Genomic DNA, 21,402 nt, shown 5'->3' on the forward strand with positions numbered 1-21,402 from the left:
ACATATGGATGCTTACATGACATGAAAAGTACCGATATATTACTACCGTATTAATTTAACAAGAATGTCGAACTTTGCAGTGAGCAAAGGGACAAAAATGAATCTGTTTAACATTTATACCACACTTTACTGGTTGCTTGCTATGGAAGTCATGCAAGACATACCCGAAGCAGTATTATGAGAACAAGAGGGCCTAGCAGTAATATTGTTTCAATGTTGTCACTGGAGCCTGTTTATGCTCTCAGAAAAGCTCATTTACTATCCTACACAATCCTTGTAGCACTACCAGAGCACTCTGAAATTACCAGTCAAATGTGCTTTAAAAGAGAGACAGAATGGAATAGAGAGAAAACTGAGTAAGAGGATGCACTAATTGAGACTAAGAAGATGCAAGCTGGGCAGGTCATGTAATGTGTAGACCAATAGCGAGTAACTAATAGATAGCTAGTAGAGTGATAAGCAGTAACGGAATGAGTGCCAAGGGAAAGGAAATGAAGTCAACGCCACCAAAGAACTAGGTAGAGTGATGAAGTAAATTTGCAAACATAAGATGGAGTTGGCAGATTAAAGAATTGCTGGGAGGGACCATCTTGTAGTGAACATAAAATAGGATGCACGGTGACCCTCTGCAACAGCAACATTGAACTCCTGCATGGTTTATGCCACCAGTATTAAAAAAAAGTTATCCACGGTTCAACATGAGCTTTGTGTGCTTTCAGTGAGCTCCTGAAACACCTCCATGGTGCTGTGCCACAAATGATGTCGCTTTCTCTACATGACAGTGCAGATAATCCAGTGCCCACAACAAATCGAACATTGTTCCAGCTGTGTTGAAACATTGTTTTAGAGGTTAAGGACCATTTTCACTTCCACAGGAAGTGCTAACTGTGTCACTAAACATCACCTACACGAGCGTTGTCTGCATGCACAATGCGTATCAGCTGAACCACCTCGCCAGTAGGTGCAGGGCTTCCCTGCACTGAGGCAGCGCCTCACCTACACCCCACTGTATTCAAGGGTTGCATAGGGTGGTGAATTGAGGGACATGGCGTAGCGCACTTTGAGCTCGTGCACATGGTGCAGCGAACCACGCATGAATCAAACAGACCTAATACTTTTCACCTTTGCACATTGTATACAAAGAAGACACTGCTCAATTTCAGCTCTTAATTATTATCATTTTTTATTATTATAATCAAGCTTAAATTTTGAGTGCTCTGTGCAACTCTGACGAGCTGGACCACTTGCCAAAAGCCCACAACAAAGCAACAGTGGTAAATTAGTCGGTCGGCCTAAAAGTCACCAGGTGTGCCTTCCTCAGAGCATGTCCTCCTCGGGATCAGGTGGGATGCTGTCCATTGAGAGCCTTAACGAGTTGCTAGGCCGGAGCGAAGAGTTGCAGTACCGTGCCTCGGGAAAGCGATCATGGTATCGCTCCAGCCGCAGGTACTTCACTGTGATCAGGTTCCCTGGAGAAAATCAACAGCCATGCTACAGCTTCAACTTCTCCTAATTAACTCCAAAGTTCTTCTGTAGAAGGTACATAAAGTTTACCAATATTTTTTATTCCAGAAGATTATAGTGCATTACATCTGGATCTTAAAAAACGTATTGTATATGCGGTTTATCTCTTATTATGACCCAAAATTTCAATGAAAGTCATCTGACCTGAAAAAAAAAACTTTCCCTTAGCACACCCGTGAGATTCGAACAAAATTAAATGAACAGATAACAAAATTAGTCGAAAGTGCAGAAACTCAAATGCATGATGCAAACTGAACGAAACTGAGCAAAGGTGAGCGAAACAGCAGAAGCTGTGGCATGGACAAGTACAGCTAGTCTTTGGTGATATTGGTAAGAACTGCTGGCATGAGTACAGCTCGGGATTGGTATTTAAAGGGTTAAAGCAGTACTGGCACAATGTTTCTGACTCGTAATTTTTTCCATGAAATGAATGTCCAGATCTTCTAAATCCTAGACAATATATTGGCAAGTGTCAGAATGCTCTAAATAATTTACTATACCAATTGTTTCTGCAAACTAGCTTTGGTTCCCAGGAGGTGGATACATAATGACATCATGATAAAGCAGCTTGCTTCATTCCTGTAATCAGTCCAGCTGCCACATGCAATACTGAGTGAAGCACTGAGTGCAACCAAAGGAAATGTTCGCAGCACTTTTTTATTATTCTCTTTATGAGCAGCACCATCATAGCTAGCCCTATTGCTACACTAGATCAGCAAATTCTGCTCTCTGTCATGAAAATGTTGATTATGCCAGGGCCGGCATTTCCACATTGGCTTTAGCATCACATCAAGATATCTCAAGTTTCCCAACCCTCATACTTGCCAAGTGCAAGAAGCATGAGGTAGAGTTCCTACGACTTCCTAAACATGCGCCAATACTCCTTTAACACTAATATTTTGCTAAATACAAGCCAAAGTCGTAATGCTAACCATAATATTTCCCTAAATTCGAAGTGTACCAGACTGGCTGCTGCCAAAACATTTTGGTTCCCAAGGCCCTTGAAGATTACAGCAAATGTGTTCACCTTTACCTTACCAAAGATCATGTTGTGGAATAACTTACCGTATGGATTATTTTCTTCATTACCATCAATCAAAAACTGAGCAAAAATTAACTATTAAATACATACTGTTTTTCATACAATTTAGTGTATTATTGCATCAACTGATTTACCTTTACATGTATTGTTCATTTCAATGCCATTGCCAATTTTAGTACGCTACGTTGAGTAACCTCTACTGAAGGATCCTGCTATGCTACTTTAATGCGGGGCTCTTGTCTGTACTTATGTGTAATTCAGCCTGAGTTATTTATTAAATATTGAGTTCACAAACTGCACCTGCCTCCTCATCAAGCCAAATGAGATGGTCCTCTGAGCTAGTTCTGTAGCAAAATAAGAGTGTGCCATACAGTCAGGCTGACCTTTAGAAGTACCGCACTTGCACCAACATAATGTAATAGCAAAAACTCTGTTCTTGCGTGTAGGTTATACGAATTCTGCACTTAAGTGCATCTTCACAGCAACTCAAAGTCCACTGTGGCAAGGCCATAGTGAAGAAGAGCAGCAGCAAAAGTGGTGACAAGACACGCAGAACAAGAGCTTGTTCCTGAAAATTCACATTGCGTCAACAATGGTGTCGAGAGGATTTTACAGAGTTCACCACTGCTGTACGCACTTTTTTGTGTAGGCCACTTTGTCTTTCTTCAACAGTTGCAATTGGGAGCACAGGGCAGATGCAAACACAAGTTATTTGTGTGAAAATATGGTATATCGCAAAGGCATACTTTGTGTTATTAGGGATATGAACTACACAACAGTTGGAGACTGCATCTCTTTTCTGATTATATTTTCTTGAACAGTTGAACCTCATCATAATGAACTCGCATCCAACATGAAAATATCCTCACTACATCCAATACAGTCGACTTCCTTTAATTCGACCCTGACAGGACCGACAAAATCAATTGAATTATCCAGCGGATTGAATGCAACAAGATGCAGAAAAAAATGCCAAAACACATTGTTATTTATTTGGCAGTATTTGCCCAATTCTAACACACCCCTGAAATGAAAGTGCACCCGATTCTTCAGCAAGCCAAATGTAGCATGCTTCCAATACTGGCAATAAATAAAGGATGAAACCAGCAAACTTTACCGTCACGGATTATATATCTTTATTTACAGCTAATGTCCACTGTCATAAGTCCAAGACAGGTTTTATTGCTTTCTAGAAACAGAACATGTCCTCAGTACAGTCCATTGCGCATTTGATATTGTGGACTTATCAAAAGATTCCTCAACAGTCGCAAACGACATGCCTAGAATAAATGCTTAGCTAGCTCATCCTGCGACACATGCAATTCTCCGGAACGGCAAAAATCATGATGCGACATGTTGCTGCTAGCTGCTATTCATGCTATGCAAGAATTTCATCTGTCGCCATCTTGTTACGACAGTGGCGATGATGCTGGCTAGGCTGGCTATGACGGCAGGCTATTGTGAATGCCACAAATACAATCAGATTGCACTGCACAGGAAATTCTTGGCCCAATTTTTCTGGACAAAAAGGTGCACCTAAGACTTGGGTAAATATCATAATCATTCATTGTAGGCTACCATTCTTGCTTGAAAATCTTTCTAAGGCAAGCGAAAACTAAGCGTTTTCAACAGGAGATGACACATGTTCAACAGATTCACCATCCCACAAAGTCTGCCGGGACAGACGCTGCCACTAAAAGGGTCGCTTTTGGGGTCATTATAGGTGTAAAGCGCATGTGTGCTAAATGGTCAAGTTCGAATGACCCAGCGAAAATCAATTTTAGGATCGAAATAACAAAACCTTGTTCCCATAGAGATGTATGGGCGCCAGCTGGAACGTTCGATAAGGATCAAATTAATTGAAAAATCTAGTTAACTGGAGTCGAATTAATGAAAGTACAATTAAACCTCCATATAACAAACTCCTATAACAAAGTATTTACCTTTTGATAAATTCTTCTTCATAGAACACAGTGTATTTATAACCCCAGTATAACCAAGCCTGTTGATACAGTAAAACCTCATTAATTAAGATTTCACAAGACCAAGAAGGATGCCTGAATTAACCAAACTGTCAAATTAGTGAGGGTATCAAGAAAATAATAAACAAATGCTCATTGCATCAAAACACTATTGTCTACCAAATGAATCAGCAGGTGTGGTTGCTTAGTGGCTATGGCGTTGGGCTGCTAAGTACGAGGTCATGGGATCGAATCCTGGCCACGGCAGTAGCATTTCAGTGGGGGCGAAATGTGAAAACACCAGTAGTGGGAGTCCCCCACTACGTCTCAAAACAGATTGTGGTTGTGGCACGTAAAACCCCCCAATTACTTTTTTAGAAAAGGTGGGAGAGAAAGAGAAGGAGGGAAGGGCAGGTTGCCGCGCTTCTTCTTTTTAGATTATTATTATTAAATTATGGGGTTTTACATGCCAAAACCACGGATTATGACGCATGCCGCAGTGAGGCACACCGGAAATTTGAACCATCTGGAGTTCTTTAACATGTACCTAAATCGAAGTACAGTAAAACCTCATTAAACCATACCCGCCTAAACAGTAGTTTAGTTTTAAAGTAGTAAAGTCAAATCCCCAACTCAGCGGCCACTGAACATAATGTGTTTTGTATCTGTATAAACTGTACCAGCTTATTGCGTACGTATCGGTTAACACGTAGTCTTTTCACTTTTCGTCGCGCAAACACGGCGGTGCGTCGTCTCCATCAGGTCGCCTGGCAGAACAACAAGCCTTTAAGATCAGAACAACGGCATCCAAGTACCCTGTGCGCTTGCGCGTGAAGCCCCATCAACATCAACATCATTTCGGCACCGTGCCAGGGAGCGTTGTGGCGTCGTGCAAGCAAGGATTTGCATTATTGCTGAAGCACGGATAAAAAAGATGCTGGGTGCTCAGCATAGAAGAAAAATTAGACATCTTTCGTACTATCGAACGTGACACGAAGAAGTAGGCACACTGACACGTGACAGGGATCTACTGTTGACTATGGTGTGTGGCATTTGGAATGCAAAGCAGTTCCTCGGCAGCGCTGCTGTGACCACGAAGAGATGTTGGCTACGAGATTTGACCTTTTCGGCATCGTTGCCTCTGTTGTTGCCCAAGTGTCGCCTAGTGACAGTGATAAGGACGACACAGAAAGCGACAGCACGGGCGATTCAGGCCCGACAGTGGCAGAAGCTTCGTGTTATGTCAGCCGCACGAATGCAATCGTCACGACGAGAACAGCACCCCGAAATGAAAAAAGCGCCCTGCGACATCTGCAATGCTACCGCGCCCGTGCATGGAAAATATGCAACGCCAACGAGGAATCTGCCATGCAAGCATTTGCCGAGAAGAGGGGGCTGGCTAAAAAGCTGGCTCGCAGCTTCAGTAAGTTTGAGGCCGTGATCATCGCTGTTAGGCCGCCGCGGCATCAAACGAAAATAACATTTTTGTCACGCGAAGTGAATAAATACTGCATGTTTTTTTCCCCTTTCATCGCTCTCTCTCCCTCTCTTAGTTCCATTTTTGACAAGTAAGTGAGCGATCTCATGCTATTTCAGTTAAGCAGTACTACCGTTTAGTACGTACTTTTTCCGAGCTCCAGCCAACTACGGTTTAACAAGGTTTCACTGTACACGGGTGTTTTCGCATTTCACCCCTGTCGAAATGCGGCTGCTGTGGCCGGGATTCAATACCACGAACTCATGCTTAGCAACCCAACACCATAGCTACTAAGCAACTACGATGGGTGAATTTTCTTTTTTCTTTTTTTTTTTCTGGTGCGGCCGTGAATTTGCATGGCAGCAGCATGCGCACCCTGTGTTAGAGGTAATCTGCCGTTTGTGGAAAGAATAGGCATGCCAAGATGGTGTGGCATCATGTTAGCTGTCTTTCCATGCATTTAGTACATTATGAAACATCGTTCCAGCGCACAATTGAACACGGACGAGAAGAGAAAGAACACGAATCACAACCAACTAGCCCAGCTGCCCATACTTAGCATTTAGTACAGTCGAACCTCGATATAACGAAGTTGTACTTGCAGCGAAAAACTTTGTTAAATTGAAATTTTTTTTAATTCAAAGTTTTTAAGCTTTGACATTAAAAACAACTTCACGAACTCTCACAGAATTTCTAGTGGATAGCATCTGCTAGCAAGGACTTATAAGCAAATTGCAAGAAGGTTGAGTCATGATAATGCAGTTATGAGCACCAGCGCATGCGGTGCTGATTGTGCCGAAAGCAATGCATCGACGTGGCACACTGCGTCCAAGATTTGCGTGTATTGTACCACGCGGCACCGTAAATCTTGCACACCATAGTTACCGCACTTAGTGCCCGCAGTAGGCGCCTACAAATTAAAAACAAAAGTGTAAAAAGATATTTTCGGCAGAAAGGTGGAGCATTGATGGTGATAGCAAAGATACAACTACGCAAAGTAAGGTTTGTAGCTTTATCGGTGCCACGCACACTCAGGCAAACATTAACAGATCTCGCTCGATGACTATGAACTGGCAGTCACAACATGAGCAAGCGCTTCACACCGTGTCTTGGAAATTTGAGATTATGCGACCGCCAACACTAGACGCATGGCAACAACAAAATGCACATGAAGGCACCAACCGTTCTGGCTCACCCTTTGCATTTTCCAGAATAGTAAAAAAAGAACCCAAAGCTTGTGCACTGAAGAGCTTATCGTTTCGTTTTTTATGGGTACAACACTCTGTTACCAAAGTTTTTTTCATTTGTTTATGTTACTTAGGTATGTTTTATCGGAACAGCGGTCTTGCATTTCGGCGAGTACATTAGATGATGTGCTACTTCTGAGATCATGCACGGTGTCTTGACTCAAAGCACTGAGCATGATCTCAGAATTCATAATTCACTTATTGAGAAAAATAAATACCACTGCATTTACTCGAATCTAGGCCGGCCCCGACTCTAAGCCGACCCCCGAATGTCCGAAGCTAGAAAAAAATAAACATACTTACCTCGAATGTAGGCCGAACAAAGAAGTGAGGACAGTGTTCACAAAATGAAAACAGCATTTATTTAATATAAGCATGCCGAGCTCACTCTGCGTTATCATCGCTGCTAGCCTCGTCGCTATAGCCCAGACCATACACGCTTGCGGACGCGCGCAAGCTTGCGTCGGCAAGGCCCATGCATGCGCAGACAGTGCGGCACGGCTCGCACACATCAAAACGCGGCACAATCTTGCTGAACAGCTCCTCTCTGTTATCGCATGATTATTTTCCTTACCACTGTCATCTCCTCGTTGCTGCACACGCAAAAAGCTTCCCCCCGTTACCCCAGCAATGATGGACGTTTTCCTCATTGATGCTGAAGTCCCGCACGGCTTGAACGTTTGATGATGCCTCTTCGGTTAGCACAACCTTTCATCTGAAAGCAGCACTATGGTGGCATCGCCTGTTTGGTGCCATTACAATAACGCCACGCTATGGACCACGCCGCACGCCCAAGGAGGTTAAAGAAAAACTGCTGGAGTGGAAACTATGTCCCGAAGGTGAAGCCTCACAGGAGGGACACTATAAAACTATAAATAAACAATAAAAATTATGAAAAAGCGCTTTTCGCACACAAATTATCGTGAGTTATTCAACCTCCTTGCTCAATCATGCCTTATTTTACCAGACAGATACTTATCTACGTGTATCTCTGTATTAGAGGGCAGTAAATAGGATATAATAGGGCTCAGTGAAGTTAGGAGGCCAAAAGAAGCATATACAGTGCTAAAAAGCGGGCACGTCCTGTGCTACCGGGGCTTAGTGGAGAGACGAGGACTAGGAGTCGGATTCCTGATTAACCCTTTCGCTGTCGGACGTTTCTGGCCGTGACGCACCCCCAGTGTCGGCTTGGGTTCAGGGAACGAGCATAACAGGGAATGAACATAGCAATTTATTTTTGAGTATGATTGGTATACAAATAACATAGTCAATGCAATATGCACATTTCAGTGTTCTGCAGCTGTTGTTAGTAAACATCATCATCATCATCAGCCTGACTATAAAATCCGTTCAACATCCGAATCTGACGATGCGGAACTCTCTTCCTCTCATGCGACTTTGTCCGAGTCCGAATCCGAGCTCGGCTCGTATTCTGAATCGGAATTCAGCCACCGCTCCCATGAGCAGACGAAGGTCCCGCGCGCCGAGCCATCCGAAAGTAACCGCGCGCAGGGAGGATGCGCTTTCAGTCGCCCGCGCAACGGAGAGAAATGTGACGTTGCGTGATCAAGAAGACAGAGGGAGATGGAAAAAGGCTAAACAAAGTTCGAAGGGCTTTACGTTTACTGCTGCAAGTCGAAAGCGAGGGTGCGGCGAGAGAGCGAAAGCAGCAATCGAGTCACCCTTTTTGGAGAGGCAACGGCATGTGCGCCTGAACTTGACGCGCCGTAGCAGGCACACCAACAGAAGAAAAATAAAAACCATCAAACCAGCGGAGATTACAGAACAACCCTTGAACCCATAACCACACGCGCGCGACGCATGATCCAGCGAACGCGGAGCCACCGCGCCACTCAGCAAGGAGAAAGTGGGGAGTGGCAGTCGCACCGTACTCTTCAATACATGGACTAACACAGGTCGGAGCGAATATACGAACTTGTAGAAAGAGTCAACAGATGGCATGGCCAATCCAGGAGCGCCTGCTTTGCGCTCAGGCGCGAAATTTTGAACACACGATAGAGAACGTACCGGTACGTCAGTGACACCGTGGGAAGGAAGCGCGATGACGTACCGGTACGTCCGTGACAGCGAAAGGGTTAATAAGAACATAGCTAGTAACATACAGGAATTCTATAGCATTAACGAGAAAGTGGCAGGTCTTGTTGTAAAACTTAATAAGAGGTACAAAATGAAGGTTGTACAGGTATACGCCCCTACACCCAGTCATGATGACCAGGAAGTCGAAAGCTTCTATGAAGACATGGAATCGGCGTTGGGTAAAGTCAAAACAAAATACAGTATACTGATGGGCGACTTCAATGCCAAGGTAGGCAAGAAGCAGGCTGGAGACAAGGCAGTGGGGGAATATTGCATAGGCACTAGGAATAGCAGGGGAGAGCTATTAGTAGAATTTGCGGAACAGAATAATATGCGGATAACGAATACCTTCTTCCGCAAGCGAGATAACCGAAAGTGGACGTGGAGGAGCCCGAACGGCGAGACTAGAAATGAAATAGACTTCATACTTTGCGCTAACGCTGGCATCATACAAGATGTGGACGTGCTCGGTAAGGTGCGCTGCAGTGACCACAGGATGGTAAGAACTCGAATTAGCCTAGACTTGAGGAGGGAACGGAAGAAACTGGTACATAAGAAGCCGATCAATGAGTTAGCGGTAAGAGGGAAATTAGAGGAATTCCAGATCAAGCTACAGAACAGGTATTCGGCTTTAACTCAGGAAGAGGACCTAAGTGTTGAAGCAATGAACGGCAATCTTGTGGGCATCATTAAGGAGTGTGCAATAGAAGTCGGTGGTAACTCCGTTAGACAGGATACCAGTAAGCTGTCGCAGGAGACGAAAGACCTGATCAAGAAATGCCAATGTATGAAAGCCTCTAACCCTACAGCTAGAATAGAACTGGCAGAACTTTCCAAGTTAATCAACAAGCGTAAGACAGCTGACATAAGGAAGTATAATATGGATAGAATTGAACATGCTCTCAGGAACGGAGGAAGCCTAAAAAGCAGTGAAGAAGAAACTAGGAATTGGCAAGAATCAGATGTATGCGTTAAGAGACAAAGCCGGCAATATCATTACTAATATGGATGAGATATTTCAAGTGGCTGAGGAGTTCTATAGAGATTTACACAGTACCAGTGGCACCCACGACGATAATGGAAGAGAGAATAGTCTAGAGGAATTCGAAATCCCACAGGTAACACTGGAAGAAGTAAAGAAAGCCTTGGGAGCTATGCAAAGGGGGAAGGCAGCTGGGGAGGATCAGGTAACAGCAAATTTGTTGAAGGATGGTGGGCAGATTGTTCTAGAAAAACTGGCCACCCTGTATACGCAATGCCTCATGACTTCGAGCGTACCGGAATCTTGGAAGAACACCAACATAATCTTAATCCATAAGAAAGGGGACGCCAAAGACTTGAAAAATTTAGACCGATCAGTTTATTGTCCGTTGCCTACAAAGTATTTACTAAGGTAATTGCAAATAGAATCAGGAACACTTTAGACCTCCGTCAACCAAAGGACCAGGCAGGATTCCGTAAAGGCTACTCAACAATAGACCATATTCACACTATCAATCAGGTGATAGAAAAATGTGAGGAATATAACCAACCTTTATATATAGCTTTCATTGATTACGAGAAAGCGTTTGATTCAGTCGAAACCTCAGCAGTCATGGAGGCATTCCGTAATCAGGGTGTAGACGAGCCGTATGTAAACATACTGAAAGATATCTATAGCGGCTCCACAGCCACCGTAGTTCTCCATAAAGAAAGCAACAAAATCCCAATAAAGAAAGGCATCAGGCAGGGAGATACGATATCTCCGATGCTATTCACAGCGTGTTTACAGGAGGTATTCAGAGACCTGGATTGGGAAGAATTGGGGATAAGAGTTAATGGAGAATACCTTAGTAACTTGCGATTCGCTGATGATATTGCCTTGCTTAGTAACTCAGGGGACCAACTGCAATGCATGCTCACTGACCTGGAGAGGCAAAGCCGAAGGGTGGGTCTAAAAATTAATCTGCAGAAAACTAAAGTAATGTTTAACAGTCTCGGAAGGGAACAGCAGTTTACAATAGGTAGTGAGGCACTGGAAGTGGTAAGGGAATACATATACTTAGGACAGGTAGTGACTGCGGATCCGGATCATGAGACTGAAATAATCAGAAGAATAAGAATGGGCTGGGGTGCGTTTGGCAGGCATTCTCAGATCATGAACAGCAGGTTGCCATTATCCCTCAAGAGAAAAGTTTATAACAGCTGTGTCTTACCAGTACTCATGTACGGGGCAGAAACCTGGAGGCTTACGAAAAGGGTTCTACTTAAATTGAGGACGACGCAACGAGCTATGGAAAGAAGAATGATTGGTATAACGTTAAGGGATAAGAAAAGAGCAGATTGGGTGAGGGAACAAACGCGAGTTAATGATATCTTAGTTGAAATCAAGAAAAAGAAATGGGCATGGGCAGGACACGTAATGAGGAGGGAAGATAACCGATGGTCATTAAGAGTTACGGAATGGATTCCAAGGGAAGGAAAGCGTAGCAGAGGGCGGCAGAAAGTTAGGTGGGCGGATGAGATTAAGAAGTTTGCAGGGACAACATGGCCACAATTAGTACATGACCGGGGTAGTTGGAGAAGTATGGGAGAGGCCTTTGCCCTGCAGTGGGCATAACCAGGCTGATGATGATGATTATGATGATCTCTGTATTACTGCTTTTAGTATGAAATCTGAATATCCTGGTCTATTGTATTGTGGAGAACGTCATCAATATTCAGAAGAAATTTTTTTCGTTGGGAACAACCAGCTTTTATTTTCTAATTAGCCTAGCATTACAATAAAAGAGCCGAATCACTTAATCTGTAAGCGGATATCACCGAACAAGGCTCTATTTCAGATGAAGGAGGGGCAAGCATTGGCTTCACCTTTCCTGGTAAGAAGCTACGGGAACTTCCTCTTCAGCAGTTTTTCTTTAACCTCCTTGCGCATGCCAGTACAACTCAAGTCAACATAGCGATGTCGCTTGTGTACTTCAGTTGGCTACCGGCACGGCTAATAGCGGCTGCGATACTGACTTTTCTAGACCATATTTATCATTTTCAATTACAAACTGGCACGTTTTTTTAAAATCCTCGAATCTAAGCCAACCCTTGAGCTTGGTATATGATTATTTGAAAAAGACTATTGGCCTAGATTAGAATAAATATGGTATGTTTTCATCGTTACATTGCTTTGAAAATTTTCTCATGCGAACCAAGACCGTGATGAACCATTACGGATCATTTTGATAATTATTTTTTTTTTATTCCGGAGCAGAACCTGAACGGAAGCTCTTTCAGTGGAACGCAACCAAAACCATAATGCAAACCATTTCGTTCCTACATCCTGCCTCCAAGATATGACACTTGGCCCGAGCACGGACACGTGCATAGAGATGGCACATAGGCGCGCGTTCCTGCCCACCCCTCCCCATGCAATCTTGAACACATTAACGCGTGCTTACTCCCTCCCCATTCTGCTTTTGCAGAAGGAATCATCATCTCTCGTGTTTCTCCTGATGCTGCAAGCTGCCGCACGCCTCGCAGCGTCCGTAAGTTGTTTACCAAAGCGACAAATGGCACAGCGGTGTTTTCTCTACCGTGTCCCATCACCTGCTTTTTGATGGCAGATTTTCCGCTCAAACTTTTCACACAGAAGGACGTTTGAGGTAACCTTCGCCTTGGCTAACATTTTTATAGTTTTTTTCTAGATTTGCTAGCCAGACAAGCTCCAAGACATGCTTGAAATGACCGAAAACTTTGTTATCGAAACTGAGTCGCAAAATCACAAAATTGCGAAAACAAATACATGGTTTTCAATGTAACTACGACTGGGAAAGTAAAACAGTTCATTACATCGAGGTTCATTGCATCGAGGTTTGACTGTACTGGAGGTTGCATTATCTCCAAGTTTCGGAAACGCATTGAGGCAAGAGGCACACGAAGCATTCACTTCCCCCTGCTGTTCCGTTTCATGACAGCGTTGTCCCATTGTGGGCAACACAAAAGCATGGCTGACTTCACTTCGTACCGCTGACGTGAAGATATCATCAACATGGCATGAACCCCGATCTTTAGTTGCAGACTCTCAAATTTAACAAAATGAATATTTCCTTTCATTAAAATGTGCTTTTTCAAATTGCCTGATATTTCGGAAAATATTGCAACCTCTTTCATGTAAGAAAACTCTATCGGCGACTGTATTTATTTGCATAAAAGGTTGAATTTCAATATAATGAAATTTCTATATAACAAAGCTAATTGCCAATTCTACTAATTTCGTTATATCCAGGTTTAACATACTGTGTTTGTTATAACCGTACACCCTATCAGCTAAAGAAATTCATTAATTTTAGATTTACTTTGCTATATCCGAGTTCATTATATTTAATAATGTAGAAAAGAAAAGAAATAAGAGGTCATGTAACACTTACCATCGAACCATGAGCCATGCAGGGCACGATATGCTTGTCCTGCTGACTCCAAGCTGGCACACTTCATGTAGACGCAGCCCTATTCAAGAAAAATAGATTACCGGAGCCCTTACATTAAATAATGGTCGAAGTAAAAATAAAAGAGCGCAAAAGAGACACATCTTGTCCATGTCTTTTTTAGCACTCTTCCAATTTTGCTGTGTACCCTGAACCAACAAGCCCAACAACAAGACTTGGTAATGCTGTAGCAATTGTCTTCCTTTCATTATCTTGCTTTCTCATTGCCCTGGGAGCTTTAAGTAAACAGCATGGCAGCTGGCATATTGCAGTGACTAATAGACAATGACAGTAACGGGGTTGAATGTGAACGGAAGACCTAGGGAAACTAAAAAAATAATGAACTCGTAAAAGAGTCGTTACAAAATCTGGGCCTGGTACAGTCTACTTCCTTAAAATTCAACCTTGACAGGACTGATAAGAGAGATCAAATTCTCCAGTGGGTCAAATTAAACAAGATGCAGGAACAAGGCAAGGCACACTGCTGATTCATTTGGCAGTATTTGCAGATTCTAACATGCCCCTGAATCAAATGCATACTTGCTTTTTATTTGTCTAAAGTAAAAAAAAAATAATGTAGAAATTATATTAAAGCTCCTAAACAAAGTAGAAATCTAACACACACCTAGTTTATTGCCAGAAAGTGGGCAAGGGTCTAATATTTGCAGCATAATAGTGGCCACACATTTTTTAATGCTATGGCAATTTTTTTTTATATGGTTGCTCCAGGTGCATTGTCACTGTCAGCACTGGCACTGCCGTGATGTTCCGTATAAAGTCCAAGTGTAATACGGTTGCGGATATGCATAATGTGCTGTAGGTGTGAGGAAGAGCCGAGAAGGATAGCAGCTTAGTGCAGTGGCATCTCACGTGCAGGGAGGGCTGTGGGGTGGATAGGATAGTGCACGCTAGAAGGCAAGGGGGGGGGGGTGCAGGTTGTCGTGCCTTTCTTCTAGTACAGAGGCTGCTGAGCACAACCACATGCACCCTATCTTGGTGGTAATCTGCTGCTGGTGCAAAGGCTATGCACGCTGAGGGGCTGATAGCTTCATGCGTGCTGTCTTCTGCTGCCACTGCTGCCGCTCTTCACCGCGCCAGTGCTGTCATTGTGAGTGTTCGCAGTCATCAAGTGACATGAGTTCATATTTGCCCGTGCAGCGCACAACACCATGCTTGGTAACGTAATAAGTAAGCGAATGCTCGCTGCAATTTATACGACCAATGAAACTATGAACTTTGCTTTGTGTTATTGTCTAATACTTTGCTATCGCAATCAATGCTTTGCTTTTCAAGTAATACTGCAACTTTTCTTAGGTCTGCTTAGCTGCAACAGAGCTGTGTTAAGCAGTAAAGCATACGAATGTCACAAAGGTGGCTTTGGTTTCATATACGATTTCACCCCGCAGGCAATTTTCAGCCCAATTTCTTTGCAAAAAAAAAAAATAGGGGGACACATTGGAATCGCGTAAGTACAATAATCAGGCATTGTGAGCTACCATAATTGCTTGAAAATCTTCCTAGGGCAGGCCAAGAATAGGCGTTTTCAAAGGGCGATGACATGTGTTCAACTCATTCACTATCTCCTACGCCTCCTAAGTTCTTCCGAGACAAGTTGCAACTAAAGGGATCACCATTGGAGTCGGCATATGGGTCAAGCATGTGCATGCTGACTGGTCAAGTATGAATTACCATATTTACTCGAATCTAACGCACAAATTTTTTTTTTTTTTCAGATAAAACGGGTCCAATAATTTTGTCCGCTTTAGAATCGAGTACGACCCTAAATCTGTGTTACCATATCACCACCAGCATTTCAACATGGCCAACTTGTATGCGCTTCGAGCCTAGCTGCCGTAGCTTCCTCCACACGCTGTAGTATGTGTGCTTAGGTTAGTCTACTGTCTTTCTTCCCATTTTCTGCATTTACTCTGTCAGCATGGAAGTGCCGACCACGAAGAAATGCCAAGTTCATCATGATGCCACATTTAAAAGGAAAGTGAAAGGCTCAGTGTCACACCGAGCCTGGTGGGCCACCGAGCCTGGTGAGCCACTGAGCTTGGCGGGCCAACGAAGATTATGCCCGAGGGGGTGTCACATGCTCATCACATTATCATGTACGCGAAAACAAACAGAAATCGAGCCACATCATGGGTGTTCGGAGTTCTTGAAACTCCCATGTGGGACTGGCACAAACAGAAGGAGAGGCGTTCTAATTCAGTGGCTGCTGCGTATGGCGTGGCCACGCTGGCCCTATCCTGAAAGCGATCTGCGATGGGGGACAGAACCTGTGCATCTAGGTGCAACAAGGGCCAATAGCTTTGCGTGCACTGTGTTCTCGTCGATAGTTTGCGTTGGAGCAAGAGGCGGCACGAAGGTCAATTTGCTCACTCCTGCTATTGCACCTCCCGACTCCAGCATTTTGATATAACGAGTTTTCACGGTCACCGAGTGAGACGTGTTCATGTTTGCTTGTGTGAGAGTAACACCATGTTTGTTGATTTAGTTAGTAAGCGAGTGTTTACAATATGGCCGATAAAACTACTATCCTTACTTCGTATAGCTGTCTACTAATTTGCTATCACAACTGATGTTTCGCCTTTCGGGCAGAACTGCGACCTTTCTTTCTTCATTACAACTTTAGTGCATTGGGGGTAAATATTTGTTTTTCCAAATGAGAGAATGTTCTATTTCTGTATGAAAGCATAAAAGGTGCACGGTAGTGTAAAAAACTTTTTCTTTCTTTTTTCTTTTTCTTTCTGTTACGGGGAAACGGGTGCACATTAGAATCAAGGGCACGTTAGAATCGAGTAAATGGGGTATCCGACAAAGGCAAACTTTAGGATTGAAATAATGAGTTTAGGCCCATAATACCATATTAACTCGCATAATGATCGCACTCGTGTAATGATCACACCTCTGAATTTTGTCGTCAAAATTAAATTTTTTTTCTTTCCCGTGTATGTAATGATCGCACCCCGAACTTGCTGCAGCGATATGTTGTGTGCCACGTCTAGCTAATGATGACCGTGCTTACCATGTGTCGAATGCTGTCGAACACTACGCGAACGACTCTTCAAGAAATATCAATCGGTCTGCACGCACCAAACATTCTTAAGCAGATGCTCCATTTCATTCCTTTCATCACTTTCCGCACTTCCATGAAAAAAAAAAGCAACAACCAAACTTGCCTCAGCTTTATTATTTGTAGGCTTTATAATGGTTGTGGTCAACAACAACAACAACAAAGGCACCTTTCAGTTCTTCGCGTCTGCACTCATGGGCGCGCAACAAATCGCGAGCGGCAACGATAGTAGCCACGTTTACACTGATATGTTAGAAGTGTACCTTATTCATACGCCAACACTTGTAGCACAGCTAAGATATTCGCCCACCCTATGCAGAAACATGCCATATTAGAATAGTAGTGAAGACAAATGCCGCAGTTTCCACAGCATGCCTGTCATGTGTTTCTATGTCACTGGCAGCTAAGCGCGCCCATTTCCGTTTCTGTCCCCTCAAAGTGGACATGGCTATGTTATTGCCACAGGCTTGCCGAGAATAATGATATTATTCATTACTGTTATAGAAGAAACTGATTAATGCATGTAATGTACTCACGAGAAGAAGAAAAATCTTGTTCGGCAAATTCGGCTTCCCCTACCAGCTGCCATTTTTGTTTTGGTGTCCCGCATTGTTACAGCGGCAGGCCATCTGTTTGTTGACCTATTGTCATCTCGCAGCAAATTCAGGACCAATTTGTTTTGTTTTTTTTCTGCGGGAAATTTAACCCATGTAATGATCGCATCCCTGAATTTGTGTCAAATTTTTTGAACAAAAAAGTGCAATCATTATGCGAGTAAATAAGGTAATGCATGGGCACTGGCCGGGACCTTCAGTCGGGATTGAATTAATTGAAAAATCTACTACTGGGGTTAAATTAACTGAAGTCTCCTGTACTACCATCATGCGGAATGAAGAAAACAAGTTATAAATGCGAGTAGTCACAGAAAATTATGAAAAGTTCAGTATTCAGATTTAGAACTGCACCTGTTTTCAGTTCTCAGCTGTAGTGTTTACAGATACTAATGGAACAGCACATCTGCATATTTCATGTAACTTGAACAAAGGATTAAAAAAAGAATGTGGTTAGCCGCAGCTGAATGAAACCAAAAGCATATGGTTTGCTGCTATGTGGCGCTCCTTAAGAGTATTCTTTATATTCCACTTAGTTCGTTAACTATCTAAGATCAATTATGCAATTCCTTTAATATTCATTCTAGGTCCAAGTGTTTTTCATTCCGTTGTAGAGGGGTTTCAGAAACAACCGATCTAGTTTTCTGTGGCAACGTACGTGCTGCATGGTGATTCTTCTGGGCATTTTTTATGAAAGCCTGCGAAATGACTGCTCATGCGCTATTACAGCGCTCTCAACCGTGCTTCATGTGAAAGAACCGTGCTCACGGACAGTGGCGAAGTGAGCGGCTGCAGCTCTAGGCATCGGCTTCACAGTGCGTCAGCATCTTTGGTGGTGGCCCACTGAAAGGAATCGCCGCCATCCCTGAGAAGCGATAGGCTCGATGCACAGTTGAGAGCGCTGAAATACGATAGCACACGAGTGCAGTCACATGGGTTTATTTCATATTTTGCGGGCTTTCTTTAAATGCCGAGAAATATAGCCACCAGCATGTACGCTGCTACAAAAAATTGGACTGGTCGTTTCACAACGCAACGAAATGCAACTACAATGCAACGAAACACACTTGGCCCTATGGTGAATATTAAGAAATATGCATAATTGATTTCAGTTAACTAACTAATTAAGCGGAATATAAAAAATATTCTAAGGAGCGCCACATGATGGCAAACCATATGCCGTTGGTTTCATTCAGCTTCTTAAACACTTCCTAAAATCCTTGCTAAAACACTTCCTAAGACTACTTCTTAAAAATCCTTGGTTTAAGTTACGTGAAATACCCTGTATAGAGATGCGCAAATTTTTTTTTTTAAACTTCCTATTTGGTAACCATCATCTTTGTTCCTTCATGTACCTAATGCCCTGATGACGCAATCAGGTGAGTGCTAGCAGAAAGTGCAAGTTCAAGTGTCTTGCTTTTGCTTTTACTTGTTATCGACAAAATGGAAGCGATTTTATGGAACGATCTATTTATTTTTTTCATGTTTTCACCTTTCATCATTGGCTTTGGTGCTGCCACGGCGTTGTTATCAGAGAGATCAGCCACTCATCACAACAAACATCAAGAAAACAAAAATTAAATGGAATGTTACAAAACATGGGCCTTGCATTAACACTTACTGTAGCCACAATAATTTTTAGCCACAGATATTGCCAAGAAGTGACTTTTGTGCTCAAGTTGAAGTCACACAACAGGTAATGAAATACTGCATAAAGGTTAATGTCTGTTGCCATTACACAAGCCACTGGTGCCATCACACGAAATCATGCTTACCTCTCGAGATGCTGTGTCCACGTGTATGTGCACAATGCCTGCATTGCCTTCACACTTCTCTAGAATCGCATTTTCAATCTGCCTGGGCCAGTCATCTTCGTACTCCCTGCGGTATCATTGCACACAGCCCAGGTTAAAAAGTGCAGATGCACTAAATGTAGCCGAACCTCATATAAAAGGCACATTTGAGGTGAAAATACATTTGTTATACAATAAATCTCTGGGTATGCATGCCCCAATATTGCAACTTCCAGTTTTACAATGGATTAGTACAGTACCAATGAACTCCCATAGAGATAATGCATTAAATCTCGATTATACAATGCAAGATACGCATGCGTCATCTCATACAACATGACCCGCCGTGGTTGCTCAGTGGCTATGGTGTTAGGCTGCTGAGCACGAGGTCGCGGGATCGAATCCCGGCCACGGCGGCCGCATTTCGATGCGGGCGAAATGCGAAAACACCCGTGTACTTAGATTTAAGTGCACGTTAAAGAACCCCAGGTGGTCGAAATTTCCGGAGTCCTCCACTACGGCGTGCCTCATAATCAGAAAGTGGTTTTGGCACGTAAAACCCCAGAATTAAATTAAATTTATCATACAACATGTGCGAAATCAGACAGAGGATGCTGAGAAGCATTGGCAGCTTCCGGCAATGTCCCCTCCATCACGAGGGGTAGAGCACCCCTTTGCATATGCAAAGCTCTGACTGGTTTCCAGGTTCCCTCCTAGTCTTTCTCGTTCCCTTGCGTTCGCTGCTCTCTCATCATTTGTTTCCCTTCCCCCTCTTTGCTTCGCTCAAGCATCGCTCACCTTCGTTTTTTCTTTGCCGTCTCCTTCCGCTTTCTCTCTCTCGCCATTTTTCCTGTCGACTGCCCACTCACACTCCTCCATGCTTCTCTCAGCAGCACTTTCACTGCCATCTCCTTGCGCTTTCTCTCTCAGCAGTGCCTGCTCCCATCACGAGGGTCTTCCATGTTTTCTCTTTATCAGTCATGATCAGAGCTAACAGCATCCAGGCAGCCAAAGAACTGAATCGTCTCTGTGTAAGTTGATGTGCTGGACAATTGCAATACATGATGTCTCAGACACGAACAGCACTGATGTTTGGGGACTGGCTGCAGATTATCAATGAAGCATAGAAATGGCCAGACGCTACAAAAGCTAGCATCACCTGGGATTCCAGAATCATTGTTAACGACCATTCTGGAGAAGAAGAGTATAATGATAGAGCAAAACAATTCCCATATGCCACGCAAACAGAGGGAATGACGACAATAGCAGAGGCCAGGAACGATACTGTACTCTCGGGCGATCACTTTCAGAGACAGTTTCACTTTCACAAGATTTTGTGCGAATCTGCACTGGATGCATCTGCGAATACAACCAACAACATTTTTGGCGCTGTGCCAAGCTTGCTATCTTCACGCAGTGCCAAGTGTGCTGTCGGCTGTACACTTTGATCAACCGAGAACCAACCGGCCCAGCATGTATGGAAAGAGTGAAAGCCTGTGCCAAGATCAAACCGATTATCTACCAGAAGGCACACAGTTCGGAGCTTTCCATCTACATGTGAGTGCACAAGACTCACCCCCTCACGTGTCTGTTGTTCGCTTCCCAGTTTTACGTGAGTCGTCGTATGAGGTCGGACATACAAGGAGTAATTGCCTCATGCCAACACTACTGGCTGCCACCTCGGACGAGGATGACTCAACAGATGCTACCCTCCCTGTGCCTACATTCACGGATGTGCCACGTAGTGTCTACGACATTCGGTGATTTGTCAACGCAGGCAATGCCATAGGTGACCTCCTTGAGAACGCTGCTGTGCTCGAAAGAAAGCTCTTCAATAAATCAATCAATCAACTTTTATATCAGTATCAAATAAACACTGCTTGACAACGTCTGTGCCACCAGGCTTGCTGTGTGGTTCAAACAATGTCTATACAAAACTGATTTTTTTTAAGTGCGTAGGTGAGAAAAGAACATTTTAGCATGCTGGTAGATGCAGACAGCGATACACAATATGCTAATGGATGGATGGAAACAACTTTATTCTGAATCCGGCAAATTTGACGACCCGGGCTCAGGTCTCCCATGAGGGGACTTCGAGGCCTTGCCTCGTCGCC

General features: G+C 43.5%; 1 protein-coding gene across 1 annotated transcript in view; it reads right to left on the reverse strand.

Annotated features, from left to right (window-relative positions):
- Window positions 1–1,157: 1,157 nt before the first annotated feature.
- Window positions 1,158–21,402, reverse strand: part of LOC126527035 (inner nuclear membrane protein Man1-like) — a 50,657-nt gene continuing 30,412 nt past the window's right edge. The window contains exons 11-13 of the mRNA XM_050174750.3: window positions 19,271–19,376; window positions 13,746–13,824; window positions 1,158–1,469 (exon numbers count right to left, since the gene is read on the reverse strand). Coding sequence (XP_050030707.1) covers window positions 1,318–1,469; window positions 13,746–13,824; window positions 19,271–19,376 — 337 coding nt within the window. The 3' untranslated portion in view covers window positions 1,158–1,317. The remainder of the gene's footprint in view (window positions 1,470–13,745; window positions 13,825–19,270; window positions 19,377–21,402) is intronic.

Source organism: Dermacentor andersoni, chromosome 9, assembly GCF_023375885.2.
Source record: "Dermacentor andersoni chromosome 9, qqDerAnde1_hic_scaffold, whole genome shotgun sequence".
NCBI classification, from domain to species: Eukaryota; Metazoa; Arthropoda; class Arachnida; order Ixodida; family Ixodidae; genus Dermacentor; species Dermacentor andersoni.